We start from the raw sequence: 19,192 nt of genomic DNA on the forward strand, positions 1-19,192 counted from the left end.
TTCCGAGAGGATGAGAGGTTTAATGTTCCAGAAAAGCGAGGAGTTTAATGCGAGGAGATAAGCCTTTTACGTTTCGTCTTCGAAGTCGAATGCACGTTCTTCGGTTTCTCCCATGACATGGAACCGGTTCGCTAGCGTTTCTCTCCTATCGGAAGAGCGCATGACGTCACTTCCTATGCCATTTGACGTCACAAGGGCTTGAACTTTAAAAATTAATTTAAAAAAAAACTACTTATCGTATCGCAAAAATTTTTTCTCCTATGATGTTCATACATGGTACTCTATCATATAAAAATAAAATTGAAAAATCGAAAACTTCCCTATTGCCCACAGGTTGGGAACCATTGGTTTGGTCTAGAGTCCCAGCGAGACAAGTACTCCCGAGTCACATGGTAAGTGTTAGTCTTGAACCCAAACCAAGAATAAGAGACCTCTTTCATCAGTAGCACTCCAAATGTCTTTAGCTCTTTGGACTATATTGTGAGATTGATGGATTGATACTTATGTCAGTCATTTTTGCACTGTTTTTAATTTTCTGTTGTGAGCCTGTGAGCGAATTTTAAATGCCAGTATAACACAGTCATTAAAATATTCACGAATTGTCATTTTAGTTTTCATTTGTTTCATTTCGTGATGTCTTCAGTAAAAGTCAAGTTTGTTTCTAAAAAAATTAGTAAAATAAAGTGGCGTGCTAAAAGTACATCGGTGTTTATAACAGGTTCATATGATGATGATGTAAGCCAGTAATGTTTATCCTCTTTTTTACATTCTTGATTGTTCAATTTATTTGGCTTAAAGTATATTTTATACGTTTTCAAACTTGTATGTATTGTAAAGTGGTAAATATAAATTTATTTGTTAAGTTTTACCAAAATATTTTCAAATTTTACATATGGTGTGGTTATTTTGTTGTGTAGTTTACAATATCCAGAAATATTAAGTTCGTGAGAACCTTTCAAATGTTACGACTGAAATTTTGTACAGTCATTTGAAACTCAGAGTTGGAGACTTTGGGATGGCACATTTTGGCCAGTGTCGATAATTTTAACATGAAAGCGCTGACCCAAAGCCTATTGATCTGCTACAAGAACTGTAATTGCTCCACCCCCCCCCCCCCCCCCACAGGGCCGGATTTGGAAGTGTGGAGTCCCCGGAGCAACGAAGGAGTGGAGGCCCCTAATCAGGGTTTGAAAAGATCATCATATTTTCGAAAATATCCGATACTTTGATCTTTTTTTGAATATTTTGATATATATGTATATATTCGATATTTTCGATCCGTGAAAGTAAGGATATTTTGTAAAAATTTTATTGTGGGGGCCCCTTTGTTGTGGAGGCCCCGGGGCAGTAGCCCCGCCTGCCCTCCCCTAAATCCGGCCCTGCCCACCCAACCTTGTGTAATACTCTTTTCCTGTAACTTTTGAGTATCTTTCTTTATGTTATGCCTTAGTGTGTTTTGGAATCAGACAAGGGTGCCCATATGGGGGGAGGGGGCTTGAGACCCCCCCCCCTTTGAAATTAGGACTTTCTTGCTTTTAGTACTTTTTTCTTTGCCAAAATGTAAAAACAGTTCTTCTCCAGCAATTAATGAATAAGTTATTAAAAATGTCAAATTTTAATGACTCGAATCTGTACTGAAATCGGTTTCTATGGGGAAAACATCCTGCTAAACCATGGGGAGTATATCTGAACACCCTCCCCCTTAAAATGTTGCATATGGGCGCCCTTGGAATCAGATTAGAGATTGTACTTTAATGCATAGTATGAATATAATTTCCCAGCATTATGTTTTAATGTTTGATTTCATTGGTTTTTTTTTTTTTTTTTTTTTGACGAACCAAAGTTTACAAGGATGTTAGTGACTTTAGAACAGAGGTTGAATGAGACTTATCATTTCGGGGATGGAATTATGTGCTTGCATCATTTAATGTCACAAATGTGTGGGACACCAAAGCAGAATACTTTACGATGTTCTGCAACCTAAAATCATTTGACCAAAATTGTTCTGCAAGTACTTCAAGCATTGTATACACAAACAATCAACGTGAACTATTCCACAAATTGGGAGCCCTGAATCAAATTCGTTTTATACAGGAGGGGTTTTTCTTTTTTTTTTTTTAACTTCGCTATTGCTACGTATTTTTGTAAAACCTAACCCGATCGAGATTCTCCAAAAATGTTTTATATGCTTTCTAAAATGCGTAGAAAGAGCAAAGATACAAAATTTTATTAACATCCAAACCTAGGTGTCAAACCCCTTTTTTTGGTTAATTTTACATGGTATGAAGGAGAAAGTAAAATAATGTTGATAAATAAATTACTAAAATAATAAATAAAATGAGTCACAGTTAGAGCAACATTAAATAAAACACTTCAAAACTTTCTAAATAGTTGAAATATTTACAGATGCAGAGCGTTTATGGAGGAAATTGCAGTGGATGAAGATCGATTGGGAAAAAAAGGGGAAAAGGTGAACCAAAATCGCTTGAAAAACCAGAAGATCTTCAGATTTAGAATATGAAATTTCTGCAGAAACTGCCAATTTTCTGTAAATATCTTCCAACTCAAAATAGAATTTTACACAAAATCTGCAGATTTTCTTCGTTCAAAGTAAATCTAAAGTTCTTGCAGATGACTTCTCGAATTCAACATTTTTCGGGAGCTTTCCGCAGAATTATCGTAATTTCCAAGAATTTTAGATTTTCTTCTAAATTAAAGAAATCTGCAGAATTTATACAAAATTCTACCTTGAGTTGGGTGGTACTTACAGAAAATCTAGTTTCTGTAGAAATTTCACAGAAATTTGTAAAATTCCTGCAGAAAATTTGTCCGAGTTTTCTTCTAGCATTTGAACAGAATTGTTCTGCAGCTCAGGCATCTGTTCTGCGACGTACGTCGCAAATTTTGTAGTATTCTGCTTTGGGTGTGGGACATCCTTAAAAACTATTCTTTACTGTTAACTAATATATGCACTTGTATCATTTATCTTTCTAATATGTATCTCATCCTCAAAAAACTATATATTGCTATAAAACTGTTACAGGAAAATTCTCTTTCTGTGTGGAAGTTTCCAGAACATTCTCCTATAAATGAAGATGATACAGATATTGCAGCTGATGTAGAACCATATGCTGTTGTTTCACAGAAGTTTTCTGGTTGTGTTACTGATTTAAAGGTAATTAAATGTTTCCCCATAGACAAGTCCGGAGCTATAAATTGTGGTCCCCCCTAGATCAGAATATGTAGGGCTCCCTCTAGAAACCAGCAGTGTTTATTTGTAAACGTTAGCAAGTCTTAGTGCTAGTTTTTTTTTTCTTCAATTTCTTGGGTTTATTGAGGACGTGCCCCTCCCCCCCCCCCCTCCTGCATTGCAGGGTGTACAGGTACCAAGATTTAGGCCTGCTCATTGAGTGATTTTAAACAAATTTACTTAAAAAGATTGTACAATGCTTTTTTGAAACATTTTTAAATTTATATTGGGACTAATACTCAGGATAAGAGGTTAGGACTTCTGTAGAAGTTTTAAATTCTCTAGGTGAAAATTGCCCTGCCAGAAAATTTCGACCTGTAGGAAATCCAAATTGTTTCCTTTAAAGTGCAAAAACCTATTTTTAAAAATATTATGGCAAAGTTTTTGTTATTATTTTCTTTTAAATGCTCTTTTCGTGTGTATATAGATATTGTTACTAATTATTTTTATGCATTTCTAAAAGGGCAAAAGTTATTTTGCGAAAAGAATGTTTCTCCTTGAACTTTTTCCTATTTTATCTACAGCACATAAGAAATAAATTGTGCAACTTTTTTGCTTCTTTGCAGCAATTGAGATTTTTTGTTTCAAATTTTTTAATAATTTCTAAAATGTAGATGAATGGTTTTTTTTTTAAATATTACTTCCTTATAGGAAAGATTAGATAAACACACACATAGACATAAACAAATTTCCTCCTAAATTTAATCTTAATTTGCATTTTGATCATGAATAAATTAACTTTAAATATTTTTTTTTTTTTTCAGTATCCATATGTATTTATGATCTAATAAAAAGTATAGGCAGCCAAAAATTTCATTTTGTAGAGATATGTATGACCTGTACAGTGTATACTTTTTGTGTCCTTTTTGGTTACAATCAGGTGTTCAACATTTGGCTCTTTACTTTTTCTTTGGGGCATTATCTCGAAGATATTATCTCAAAGGCATTGCTCAAGTCAGCTCTATAGATAAGTAAATATGTTGACCTTTTAGGCTTCCCAGTACCTTGTTATTTGATTGCAGTTAAAAAAAAAAATACAAAAAATTTCAAATTTTGATGAAATTATTTTTAATTACAAAAAAAAAAAAATAATGTGGAGTCTAAACTAATTTTTATTAAACTAAAATCAAAATTGCTTTGGGTATTACTTCAATTTAACAATTTCTGCAATTGAATGATACATTTCACTGGTCGGATTTGAATATTGATTGTCTATGCTCCTTGATTTAATGATGCCCTTAATTTGACGATACCTTTTTTGAGTCCCATGACAATTGTTAAATCTTGGTTATACTGTATGTTATTTGCATAGAAATTAATTGCTAATAATATTACTTAAATATTTTCTGTAAGTTACCTCACTATAGCCAGGGCTGAGGTAGAAATACATAAAATACACTGCCAGCTGAGTCACTTCCAGCCGAGGACTGCAGTTTCGTGCTTATTAGCACTCATCAGCCCAGCATAGGAGTGACTGAGCTGGAGGTGGAAAACCTCTTAAGGAAGCCTAGAGTGCCAAACAAACTGGTAGCCAATACAGAATTAGCACTGACCCGAAGAGTGACCGAAATAATGGTTCAACTTACTGAACACACCTGCCTTGCCTTCAATATTCGAATTGAACCGAGCTATTGTTTTGGTCACTCGTCTGGTCAGTGCTAATTCTGTATTAGCTACCGGTTTGTTTGGCACTCTAGGTTTCCTTAAGAGGTTTTCCACCTCCAGCTCAGTCACTCCTATGCCGGGCTGATGAGTGCCAATAAGCACGGAACTGCAGTCCTCGGTTGGAATGACTGAGCTGGCGGTGTATTTCAAATATGTCATCATAGTTTGAACCCATCGAAGCAAAATATATCCATTGTTTGTTGTACTGTTTCTAAACTGTTAAATAAACTTTACAGACTGATGTACATTAGCTTATTAACTAGCTTTCATTTTAGCAGTAGTATGATATTGTTCATTCTCTTTGCCTGAGGATGGCAGTGGAAGCTATTGAGTTTATATTTTGGAACGAGGGAACAGTGAGACACCATTAATTCGTTGCTCACTGCTCCCATGGCACATTTATATTAAAAGGGGAGAAATTGTATTTTGAGTTAAATTTAACTAGCAGTCCTCGGCTGGAATTGACTCAGCTGGCGGTGTATTTCATGTACTTAAGTATTTGTTCTTATTTTATGCCTTTCTACTAGACAGAATATTTGAATCGTTGAGTCTGAAAACCAGTTGTCTGCTGAGTATTAACAAAGGAGCTGACTGGTTTTCAAACTCATTGATTGCATTTAATCCTTAATTAAATTTTGATATTTTTGTAAATAACAGTAAGTGACTTCAAAAGTTTATACAGTATTAGGGAAAGTAGATTAAACACGAAGTTTTAATGTCCGAATGCACAAAAGGAGAGGGTTAAATAAACAAACGATAAAATTGTTTTTTCATTAATCCAAAAAATTGATACTCCATACTTAAACTTAGGGTGAAGTTCTTTTCGCTAAAAAGTTTTATTTTTAATCCTTGTTATAGGCTGTATCTTTACATAATGCTAAAAATGAGGTGTTTAATTTTTTTTAGATTATGTCAGATGAAGTATTATTTGCATCATCATCTATGGGGTTCCTGTCCATGTTCAAGTACTCAGATGAGGTATTGTTTTGCATCATTAACTGTTTATTGTGGTAATGTAGTACTTAGAGAAAAATATTTATGTGTGTTGTTGTATTGATAGAGACTCCAACATTCTTACACCTGGGAAAAGGTTCATAAATTTCATCAGAAAGCCGCTTCAATCACTGGAATTGCTCTAAAAGGACAAGATATTGCAACTGTTGGGGAAGATGGCAGATTATGCATTTTCAATATTGTGGCTACGCACAAACTACAAGAAATCGGTAACATTTTGACTTTGCCTTGGTATTGCCTTTTAACAAGCAAAAACTGATTAGCTCTTTATAGATGTTGGAAACCATATGCTCAATTTGCCTTTTTTTTTCTAATTGACCTTTTAATTTGAAAACAGTAAAAAAATTTTGTTGTTATCCACTTTTGCTTTAGTCCAAGAAATTTAATGAATGGAGCTATCTTCAACTTTCTTGATCAATTTAGATAGTCAATGTTAAAAATCAACAAATTGGCAGAAATTTCAAAATCCCCCTCAAAAAAAAACTATATCCTTTAAAAATTGAGCTTTTCAACAAAAGCTTTTCTCAAATATCTTTTCATTTGTAAGCTCGATTGAGAAAGAGATTCTTTCCTCAAATGTTTTTGTAATTTTTTATAGATTTTGTTCTTTGTTGATGTTATGCTGTTTATATTTTTGTTATATTCATGTTATACATAAGGGAAGGGTCTTATTGGTACAATCAGGGAAGTCCGTAAGCACACTTTTGTTTCGGAAGAGTTTTATCGACACATTCGTTAAGAAATCTATAAAATATTAAAGGTAAAATCAAACTTTTCTGTTGAATCCCCCCCTACCCCCTCCATTCAGGTTTATTCTCCAAATTATTCATAAGGTTCTTAAAATCTTGACACCAATACCAGTCACAGCTGCTGATGCTTTGCTATCAATGCCACAAAGAACTTTTTTGCACTAAGCAGGCTGAAATCGTGAGGAAGTAATTGTCAAAACTAGGTATTCTCAACCTTTCAGGCTCTGCACCCCTTCAAAAACCGATGTGAGGCCATACTGCCCTTATTATCCAGATTTTCAATCATCAGGATTGCCTTTGGTCCCTGTTAGTGTAGATAAACTAGATCGTTCTTTACTTTCAAGGAGCAGTTTTGAATATGCAAAATAGCTGCTAAAGTTTTGTACCTACTCATTATGTTTAAAAGATTTTACATTGAGTAAAATTAGCATGTCAGTCAAGGACGAATACAAGGTAGGGGCTATCGCTATTCCCTTGAGGGACTCTCCACTGGTAAAGTTTCAGAGTTGAAGTCCTAAATATTTGCAAACGAGGATACATAGTAAAGATCATGTAAAAAAATCACTTGCCCCCTCCCTTGAAAAGTTTCTGGATCCGCCCTTGATGTCAATTTACAAATTTTGTTGGCCCAATTCAGATTTATATTTTTGAAAATAATTCAGGGCTTGGAAATGGAACTGTAAGGGGGGGGGGGGAATCTTATTTGACATTAGGCATACTTTTCAAAATATTAACCTTACTTGCTAGTGAAACTTCCTTGTGTAACTCATTAATGTGAATTATTAAAAACTAATGGTGTGTGTGTGAGATTCTTGATGTACAAGAAATATCTTTACTTTTGAATAAATAAGAAAATAATTAAGAGATATATGCCCAATTTTTTCTTAAATTCCAAAAGTGCTTCAACCTGTTAAAGGGGAAATAATTGATTTCTGATGTAAGATTGTCTTCTTTGCATTCCCATACCAGTTTTAATGAAATCCAGTCAATATGTATCATTTATGTCCTACAAGAGCATATTTAAGGAGGGTGAGAGTCGAAGTGGTCCTGGCACCCTCCCAAAACAAATTTTAAACTTCTCATTGTGAATAAGAATTATTATCAAACTTAAAATTTGGAAGTTCTCATAATATTTGATTTGAGCTCTTCCCAAAAAGATTCCTGTAATATGCTCTTCTCCTAAGGTCATGAAATAGTCGATAGCGTTTAAAACTTTGTGAATTTATCCAATGCTTTACTTTCTTTTTAGAACACTCAGATCTGTGTTCTCTAACAGCTGTAAGTTATTTAAGGCATCAAGAAATAGTGGTCGGTAATTCTCTTGGATATTTAAGAGTTTGGGATCTACGCAGTTCTGCGGCTACACCCAGTTGTCTGCTTGTCTTGTAAGTTGATATTTATTTCACTCACATTTCTACAATTGTATAGCAAGTTGTTACTTTTTTTCTGAAAAAATGCTTAAAGTGTCAGGATTCGTACTCAATTTCAGAAATAAAATGAAGGAGTTTTGGAGGAGTTTTGAAGGAGTAAAATGAGATTTTGAAAGAGTACTAATGGGCTGTCATTTAATGATGTTTCACTTCTTTTCAACACATTTGACCGCCTTCCCCCCCGTGTCACAAAGTGTCACACTTCACATAACTTTTCTTGTCACATGTCATATTTTTTATAAACATATTGTTACAATAACTGATGTCACCCTCTCTCTTCCCCTTATCACAATTTCATGAACCCGTCTCCCCCTCAAGGCATGACATCACTTGTGGATGACCCTTTTTACAATATCATATCTGTGATTTACTAAACAATTGTTTTTTCAACACACACTTAATATAGTACATCAACGTATGTATTTATAAATATTTAAATAATTAGACAACCTGACTTTTGCTGCTGAGAGTGTGGTGGAGAGAAAAACAATAATCATAAAACTTGAGAAAAAAAAGCCAAGCACCATTTAAGCATGTTTTACTTCACTTGGGAAAAGGTCTTAGTTATCTAATAATATTTTCACCTTCAACTTTTATAACTTCTATGATCAATATGTAAATCACATCTTTATGAAACAAATATACTAATTTACATTAAATTGCCCTTATACAATCATCCTTGTGCCGAAGGTAAGTTGTCGATTGAAATATGTTAAGCTATTGTCATAGAAGAAGATTATGTAGTCTTGAACTAAGAAAGAAGGAGTTTTGAAGGAGTTAAAACCAAAATGAAGGAGTTTGAAGGGCGCTTCAAAAGAATTTCCTAAATGAAGGAGTATTGGAGGAGTTTTGAAGGAGCGTACCCTGGTGTTTAACGTTTTGTTTTCTGGGGTAGATTCTTTTTGTTAAAGCAATTAGTACACAGTGAACGTTTGCCAAGTAACTGCCTCCATTAAACTGCTGAAATTTGATTTGCCACAATGTATAGAATAAAGGCTTAACCTTATCAGCTGAGCAGCCATGTATGCGTAAATCGTGCATTATTTACCCTGCTATCTCTAATCAATGCTTCTGATTTTTTTTTTCATTCATCTGTCAATATGTTCACGAAAAAAAGAGTAAATTTCATGAAATATTTTGTATTTCGCTAAAAATATTTTTAAAATTTAAAAAGAAAAAAATGCCTCAAAGCAACAGTAGGATAGCTTCTCGAAATTAGATGTCTTACTGTTGCTGTGAGGCAATATGGGCAAACTGCCAATGATGAAAGTAAAAAAATAACTTAAAGAGGAGAAAAAGGCAGGAAGCTTGGCAAACCTTTAGTAATTCATACTCAGCAAAATGAATGTATATCTCATTCAATCATGTAGCTTAGGAGCGGGCACCTGTTTGAGAGCAACAAAAGTATTTTCCTTGTCATAAAAATGTTTTATAAGTATGTTTAAAAAAGTCTCTACTTTTAAAAGGTTTTAATGCCCTATGCCAAGAATTGCTAAATTTTCATATTTGCAGCACCCTTTGAAGTGTTGGAATTTTCTCACAGTGCCCTAGTCTATCCAAGGGCGGATCCAGCTTCTGCTTCTGGAGGGGGTTCAATGTGCAATTTTCTAATGTGAGGGTCTGGGACGATTTTTTTTAAATATAAGTCTCAAAAAATATAGTTTTAAGATATATTTGGCCACTTAAGGAGGTCAGGCGATGACTTGATGACTCCCCCCTCCAAACTAACTAAGCTATAGCTTGTGGTCCCTGCTTTAGTGGGGGCAGTGTTTCTTTCAGGCATCTCCAGGGGGCAGCCCCCCCCCCCATTGGGGAAAATTTGCGATTACACTTATTTTACTATTTAAAAATTTTTTAAAAAAAAAAGGAAATTATAGAAAATTTGGAACTTTACCATTCCGGTGTAAATGTCTTCGGGAGTTAGAGAGTATATTAGTATGAATTTCCTGTGCCCCCCCCCCCCCAAAAGGATTAGATTTTTGATCTTTGAAAATACCACTTTGCACGTTTCCTTTTCTTCTTTTTCGAAATTGTAGTTTCAAAAATACAATTTAGTACCATGTTTGATGATATTAAGGAAAAGGGCTATCCCCTGGAAAAATTTTGGGAGTGATGTTATTGTTATTGAAAACACAAATGTAGTATATCTGTGATGATATGAGGGGAAGGAATGAGATTCAGAACACTACTTTGGAATTTTCGAAATAGAAGATATCTGAAATACAATTCCAGACAATCTTTGGCGATGTTAAGGAGAGGGGAGGTTTGGGGATTTCCCATGAGATTCATAAAGACCCTAAGTGTTAAAAATAGCATTTTAAGGCTATATTTGGTAACGATGGGGGTACAAAGACATTGCCCCAGAAATTTTTTGAAACTGAAATTCCAAAACCACAATTTTAGACGATGAGGTTGAGAAAGAGGTTTGGTAAAAGGGAGTTAAGGGGTTCCTCCCTGAAAATGTGAACTCTTAAGTCCTAAAAACTCAGTTGACCATCTTTGATGACGTTAGGCAAAAGAATGGGATTCAGAGCATTTCCCCAAAATTTTTAGAAATTGAAGTATCTGAAAATGCAACTTTAGGCCATCTTTAACGATGTTAGAGAAAGGTGAGGTTCTAAGACTTTCCCCTTAAAATTTTTTGAAACTAAAATCATATTATAGGCTATATTTCATAACATTAAAGGAAGGGATGGGGCTTGGAATTCTATCAAGGAAGTTATTCAAAATTGGAAGTCTTGAAAATGCAATTTTGGGTCACCTTTGTTGACCTATGGGGTGGGGATGGATTCAGTACTCTTCTCTCAAAATTTTAAGATTTTATAGGTAGAGCAACAGTTACGATGTTACGAAAGGAAGGGCATTGATCCCTAATGCCACCCCCCAATCTACTGCCCTGGAGTATGCAGTGGACATACATTGATTACTGCTATAAATTAAAAATCAACTTTTGAAATCCCCCAAGCTCCCCCGCTCCTCTCATATTTGATGCACCGCAAAGCAATCCTCTTAAATCTTGAAAAGATAAGTGTAGGTGGACGAGAAGATCTTTTAGTATATTAAATAGAGTCTTTGCCTTAATATTTAGTTTCACAAAGGGCCTGCAAATTTCTAAAATGTTACAATTCTCAGTGACACTTGTTAAAGCAAGAAGAAATTTGCTATTCCCTTTAAAAAATGACATTCACAAATACAAATTATTGAGGGGGGCTCCCCAATAATTTGCATTTGTATCAGGTAATGGCGCACTCATACCTGAAGTAGCTTAGGGCCCCTTTAAGTCTAAATCCGGCCCTGCTAGTTCATAAAGAAAAGTAAACTTACATCTTTGATGCAAGGTAAATTAAAACTTCACTAAAATTATATTTTCCAGTTCAAAATGCATGCTTTGAATGTCAGTCAGTGGAGACAGTTCAATTTAACATAGAAATCACCAACTGAGCCAGTTCAATGTGATGTCTCAATCTAAGTTATTTTTCATAAACTATTTTTTATGTGAACAGTGATCGTTTAATGCTTGCTAATTGCTAATAGTCGAATTTTATTTTGCCGACTACATATGATTTTACCTCTATACAGTCCCAACCTATCTACATCAATATTGCTAAAAATTTTACTGTCTGATTTATTGTAATAATATGTTTTGCTAATTTTAGTAATTACATCAATAAGTAATACGTACTTTTAGAGATGAAAATTATCTTTCAATAATTGCTGTGTCAAGGTTAGCTGTATGTCAGCTTGTTGAGTTACTTTATTCTCTATTGAAACAATTTAACCCCTTCATGGGTCATCAATTTCTCATGTGGCAAAGTAATCTTCTCATGCCCCATGAAACACACTAGAAGGGCATGATAAACTTAGAAGACACAGCAAAGTAAGTTTTCTTCATGGCTGGAAAGTAAAACTCAGGAAGAGCTTCCATTTAATCAACAGCACCCTCTTTCCTCCCATTTACGGAGTGGATTGAATACCAATAAAACTTGTTTCTTATGAGGTTTTTCCTGGTCTACATTGTCTCCTAACACGTGGGGAACAATATAACTGATTTAAGAAATTTTTTGTTGTTGATAAAGACCGTTTGAGGATTAAATCTGGAAATAACAATGAGATATTGCACAAGATATTGCGATTTTTGAGAAATCTAATTCTAAATAAACATGAGGGGAAAGTGGATTTATGCCACAAAGGCATGGAAATTAATAAATTTTGACATAGGGAGCTTTTTGAGGAAGGCAGGTTTAGAAGATTCTTTTGTTATTGCTTGCTTTTATCTTACTTCTGCTGCATATTCTCCAATTTGTTTAGCATTTAAAAAATATTACACTACCTCTATTCCTTTTTGTTTTCTGCCCCACTTGTGATTGAAAAACAGTTGTCATGCGGTATATATATATATATATATATATATATATATACATATATATATATATATATATATATATATCTTAATATATAAAAATCTTCTGTGCGTACGTTTGTCACCATAAGGCTTTTAAATGGCTGGACCGATTTTGATCAAATTTTTTTGTGTGTAACAAAGTTGTGGCAAGCATGGTTTCGAAGCGCGATGGATCGAATCGAAAACGCTTTTGTTAATTAATTAATTAACTTAAACATTGGATGGTTATATCTCTCAATTGATTAATATTTATTTTAACCTATTGTTGAGCGAAAACTGAAATAAATATTTAACCCGTTGCCAAAGGACAATAAGAAAGTCAGCTCTGCTTTTTGCAATGAAATTTCTTACGATGATATGTCAATTGAGAATAGATAAAACGTTATAGAGAGAGTGTGAAGCCTTCATTTCTTAAAAAGCAACGATTTTTAGTTCTCGTGATATATTTTAAAGTAAAGTACTGGAAGGTTCACTCAAGACGTGTGTTCTGTCGTCGTAGTTCAACCGTGGTGACCAGATCGATGCTTTAGGGTTTTCTTAACCAAATGATCAGAAAGTACCGTACCTAGCAACATTTGTTTCTTGGCTCAAATCCATCTGAGTTTTGGCACCAGTGTCAAGAAGACTTTCAGGATTATTCTAACTAATCAGTACATTATTAAAGGAAAAGATGATGGAATTTAAAGACGAAACAAATTTTATTTTCGTTCAAATAAATTACAACAGGGTACACAAAACATCAGTGCGGTGAAGGATCTTTATATTTGGTGAAAAAGAACAAATTAGGCAATATATGAAGTTTAAAAAGGGTTTTGTTCAAAAGATCGGACCGCTAATCGGTCGGATTTGGCTTCGCTCACTGATCGGCTGGGATTAAAGTAACGTGGTCGCTTGGTGACTTTGGCTGTAAACAATAGAGTTGCGTGATCATTTGTTTACATTTTAAAGCTACTGTTAATGTAACTTTATTGTATTTTTTGTTTATTTGGTGAAATGTTTCAAATTGCAAAGAATTTTTTTGTTTTTAAAGAGTTTTTAGTCATTTTAGTTGAAGAATGTTTATTTTACATCGGGATGGGAGGGGGGGAGCAAGTGATTTTCGCTTACTCAGAGAACTGTTTTTACCTTTATAATTTTTCTAAACGATATCCTTTTGATTGTTTTATTCTTTTTCATATGGGGATGTTTGCAGCGGGATTTCCCGTTTGTTCTAGGTGGGTAGTTGGATTTTTACACTTAATATCTGAGGACGCTTTTTATCCTTTGAGTATGGCTGGAGGAACAAACCATTGAGTACGGGAGAAAAAATAGTTAATAAAACAACTACTCAGTGGGCATTAGATAAATCAAGTTGTAATAAATATACGCATTCTGACACCACAGCACCTTAAAACATTTTTTTACTTATTTTTTTCAACAGAACGGTTTAAACACTTGATAATTTTTTTGAAATTTTTTAACTTTTCAATTTACAAAGTTTGAACAGAACAACGTCTGTCGGGTCCTCTAGTATACTGTAAAATTTTACAATCAAGTACTAAAATGTCAGATACTAGAAAGCACAAATGAAGTGCCTTAAATATTCTTAATTGTTCTAGAGTGCTTGAAAGTAATTAGTTAAGTCTGAAAATCCTAAGCTAACTGTGCTCCATTTTATTTCTTCTCAAGTGTATAAATTATGAATTGTCCAATTTGGTAGAACGTTTCTTATTTTCTCTCGCTCTTTCTCTCTGTGGACTGCTGTTATTGATTTGCCGAACACAGTATAACTGTATTTAAAACTTATTTTTATGCAGAAATTTACTCAGCTACCTACTGTTTTCTGTTATATTATATTGGAATTTTTACAAAATGCAATTTTGGTAATAAAAAGTCTTTAAAACATAACAAAATAGGTGTTTTTTGTTTGTTTTATAAAATATTTGTGAATTTGCTTAGTTCTATAATCAATAGCACCATATCAACATACTATCAGGGGCGGCAAATAGGGGGGGTCAAGAGGGGGCGGTCGCACCCCCCAAATTTTTGAGAGGAATGATAAAAAGTGATCAAACTCAATTTACGTAAATCGCCAATCAAAGTTGAAGAAAAACAATCTTGTTGGTTCTCCGTAATGGTTGATGAAACTTGACACATTTCCAGACAAGAGCAAGTATTTTTCGCTTTTTTTAAATTATTAGAAATTCATCAAGCCTTTACCAGCCTTTTCAGAACAGAAAAAAAACGATGAAGAATCATGGTTAATTTTAACGAAAGACTTAATTTCCTCATATAGGCTAAATATTTCGTTCTTGTGTGCTCAGAATAACGATGGTTATGAGAGGCCCGTGAAGTAGTGTTGCTGCATGATTTTCACAAGAAAATGCCTTGGTATTTTACATTCATTGTTACGCTCATACTTTAGTATGTCAATTTAATGAGTGTTCATCACTTTCTTCTGCTAGAAACACACAGTGTTGCCAGATGGTCAAATCCAGATTTCCCCAATTCCCTACCAATTTTTCCCCAAAAAGTAATGTTTTCTACCAAAATTCCCTGAATTCAAAAATTATTTTTCCACTAATATTTTCAGAAAACGAATCGACTTCCTCTAATATTTTTGTCTCTTGAATTTTTTTTTTCTTCCCCAAATAGCCAAATTTTCTTAGAAAATTCCCCAACTTTTTTTTTTCTTCCAATTTTCGCTTTTTTTTTGTCTTCTTTATCAATATCTTTCTTTATCTGTACTAATAATAAAGCTGAAAGTCTCTCTGTCTGGATATCTCTCTGCCTGTCAAGATCTCTGTTACGTGCATAGCGCCTAGACCGTTCGGCTGATTTTCATGAAATTTGACCTTTAACACCTTTAAGCGATTTTTCAAAAATCTGATTTTCTTCTTTTTCTATGCCAATTTTAAGAACATTTTCCTAAGCAAAATTATCATAAGATGGACGAGTAAATTATCAAGCTATCATAACGTGGAACCGTAACGTGGGCAAGCCAATTGGCGAGAAATTCATCATGCTTTATTTGTAAATATAGAGGGGGAACCAAAAGACCTTTTAATTTTCTACTATGGGCAAAGCCATGCGGGTACCACTAGTCATAAATACAAGCGCCTGACCAAAAGATAAGAAATAGCCAATTTTTTTTATTTTTTTAAACTTGTATTTATTACTCTGCTTCTGTATGTATATTTAAACTATGATTTTTGTATATATTTATCCAAAAACATTCTTCATCACACTTATTTTTATCTGTTTCACGTATCAACTAGTTACTCACGCAGAACATTAATGCGAATTCCGTCGCATAATATTCCACATAATGCGAAATGCGAATTCCATAAAGTTTAGCAAAGCTAAACCAACGCTGTTTGATACAAACAATGTAACTACTACTTCTTGACGTGAATCTAAATACGAAAAAAATTATTTTTGCCTTGAGGTTTTTTTTTCCCCCAGGTTTTCCCCAAGAAATAAAAATTTCCCCAAAGAATTCCCCTCAAAACCCATTTCCCCAAAATTTCCCCAGAGAGTACCAGATTTCCCCAAAATGGGGAAATGTCCCCCAATCTGGCAACACTGGAAACACACTTCAGCTGCACAATGCATAGTATGTTTTCATAGATACACTTTAAAAATACATACTATTTTTTAAAAAAAATTTTGCATTAACAACTGGGGGCTCTTTAACTATGCAGTCTCCTCCCCCCCTCTCCCCCCCCCCAATATCATGATTACTTGCTGTTAGCCGATATGTGTTTTGCTTCCATACTGAGGTAATTCGTATTTAAAAAACTTGACCCCCCCAAATGAAATGCTGAAATGCCGCCCCTGCATACAATATACTTGTTTCCCCCAAAGAATAATTATTTGTTAAAGTTGTCTTTTTTTTTACAACAATTCAGTACATGTTTATTTGAATTGATGCATACATATTTGTGTAAAAAAGAGCTGTTTTCACATTTAATTATAATTTAAATCCAGATCAAGAGATCAGAGAGGTGTTTCAAGTATGAATATTCATCCAACGCAACCTCACATCCTGGCTGCCGGCTATGAAGATGGCTCTTTGTGCATGTGGGATATGAGGCAAGATCGAAAACCCACTTCTCTGATTGAGGGACACTCGTCATCCATTTCTGAACTATTATTCCATCCCACAAATCCAGATTTCTTATATACTTGCTCAATGGATGGATCTCTGTGGCAGTGGGATGCCTCAAATTTAAGAAGCAATGTGCCAAAATTTGGAACTCCCACAGGTAAAATAATTCTTATGCCTTCTGTGGGTAAAACACTCAACATAAATCACCTATGTTACAAAAATCCACATGTAATCTTACCTTTTTTTTTTTTTGTTATTTTACTGGTTTATGCAACATTTTTCACTTCCATAATTATTTATAGTACAGTCGAACCCTCTTATAACTAGAACAAAGGGACAGCAATATTTTCTCGTTATAACCAAGTGTTCGTAAGAAACAGGTCCACCAAGAAAGCGCATTAATCTGTTTTGAAATGTCTTATTGTATCTTTCTTTTGTTTTTCAAGAAAATATGCTCTAAAAAAAACTATTGAAGATTTTATGCTCATCAAAAGACATTGAATTTTTGAGGGTAGTTTAGCTTCAAACTATTCACATATGTTGTTATAGCTGTTGCTTTCATTATTTTTTTCATCTGCATTAGTTTGAATTTGAACTGCAATATTGTCAGAAGTATTTCGGAAGTGATAACATTGGCCTCAACTAATATATAACTTTCAAATGCTTCTCTATGTACAAAGAAATAACTAAATGCCTTCACCCCTTCTTTTCAGGATCTGAGACTCATCACTAACTTTAGTTAGCTTTCAGATATTAAGGGAGTTTTTCCAAGGAAAGATAAGTTAGAAATTAGTGGGAATTCTATGAATCACAAAAATATTGTTTGTTTTTAGCAGGGTTTGCTTGTTAAAAGCCGAGTTATGCTCCCATAAACTTAACATTGTACCAACCAAATGTTCCCAATTTCCTCGTTAAATCTGGGTTCTTGTTAAACTAGAACTCGTTACAAACAAGTTGGCTGTATAACTGAATTTTTTTGCTTATATTGTATAGTATGGGTAGTATTAATTTCCTTGCAATCTGACATCCTCCAACAGAAGGCTAAAAGTAAATTTTCAATAGTTGAAAGATTCTTATGTTCAAATGTGATTAAAATTTGCACATCATTTTGGGTTTTAATTAAATTAACGCAAATTTTAAAATGCTTTTAAAAAATCTTGTTGTAGCAATAAATTGATAAATATAAAAGTATTGTTCAATAAAAATCAAATTATAAGCAGTATTGGGAAAAAAACTTTAAAATAATATTAATTGATCTGAATTGTTTTTCTGACAAATTTAATTCATTTTTTTTTTTCAAAATTGCAATCAAGAATAAGATAGAAACCTTTCAAGAAAAAAAATGCAGGTAGTGTTGCACGAAAACATGGTCGATTGGTGAGATTGGCTACACTTAATATAGGTCTTAATCTTTTTTATTATTTACAATTTTAAATGAAATTTTGACTTAATTTGATGGCTGGTTTTACTGATTTGGTATTGTTTTTTTTTTCCCCCCCAGTTTTGATATAAGTTTTAGAGAAATAGTCCTAACATGGAATGTGCCAAATTTGAGACAAACTGTACCATCCAATATTATTGTAAAGAGTACTCTAAAATTTTACTTCATCGACATTTTCATTTACAATCATTTTTTTTTCTTTCTAGAACCAATTTCTAAGAAAGCAACAGTTGGAAATCCCTGGTTAAATTGTGATGCAAACAAGCACCGATTGGAAATTACATCTCTTTACTCACAACCTTTTACAAGTGTTAATAGTTTAGACTTGAGTGGCTCTGTTTTAATATGGTCAGCTGATAATGAAGCTCTGTATATATTAAATGACATTACTGTGTAAATAATTTTCCTCATTTTTGTTTTTTAATTTAATAATATATAGGACTGGCGATCTATGATTGCTGTAAGTAGGATCTTAAAGGGTAAAAAATATCTCTCAAACTAAGAAAAGTAACTTTTTAAATAAAATCGTCCATGTACAGATTCAGTAAAAATAAATTGTAAGAGTAGCATTTGTAAAAACAAATTAACTATCTTAGTCGACAAAAATAATTATCGAATGTTAAGAAAAGGTGGAACTTGAGTAATTCATCAAGTAATTTTTTACATAAAAAACTGGTATATAATGCTAAAGTGTTAATATACATTTCATTTTTCACCCTTTTTTTTTTTTTTTTTTTGAATTTTTATTTGTAACTACTAATGTAACTTGGTGTTGTATTTTCAAAAATGCCAAATTTTCCGAGTGCAGAAATATATGTAGTAGGTGCATGTAACCTTCAAAAGAAAAACCTTGATATTTGTACAAAATTAAATTCATTGTTGATTCTGTTGTTATCTACATTTAAAAAATATTTTTTTGTGATTAAAACTGGTTATTTTTTATGCGGTATCAAAATTAATTTATCAATCATTGTTGATCGTTGCTTACAGCTTCAACCTGTGTTTTTATTCAGATATTGAAAATGTACAAGAAAAAACTTTTTTAAACTTAAAAGTAACTTGAGAAACTAGTCATTGCTTTTTGCCATTAGAAAGAAAAATGAAACATTTTCATCAGACTAATGAATAAATAGATGAGTGAATGAAGATTT

General features: G+C 33.4%; 1 protein-coding gene across 1 annotated transcript; it reads left to right on the forward strand.

Moving 5' to 3' along the window:
- The first annotated feature begins 517 nt into the window (after positions 1-517).
- Positions 518-18,917, forward strand: LOC129225199 (nucleoporin Nup43-like). Its single transcript, XM_054859769.1, has 7 exons — positions 518-735; positions 3,044-3,175; positions 5,822-5,893; positions 5,976-6,138; positions 7,928-8,063; positions 16,480-16,757; positions 18,248-18,917. The coding sequence occupies exons 1-7, from the start codon at positions 634-636 to the stop codon at positions 18,436-18,438; spliced, it is 1,074 nt and encodes a 357-aa protein (XP_054715744.1). The 5' UTR covers positions 518-633; the 3' UTR covers positions 18,439-18,917.
- Positions 18,918-19,192: the final 275 nt, after the last annotated feature.

Source organism: Uloborus diversus, chromosome 1 (genome assembly GCF_026930045.1).
Source record: "Uloborus diversus isolate 005 chromosome 1, Udiv.v.3.1, whole genome shotgun sequence".
Taxonomy (NCBI): domain Eukaryota; kingdom Metazoa; phylum Arthropoda; class Arachnida; order Araneae; family Uloboridae; genus Uloborus; species Uloborus diversus.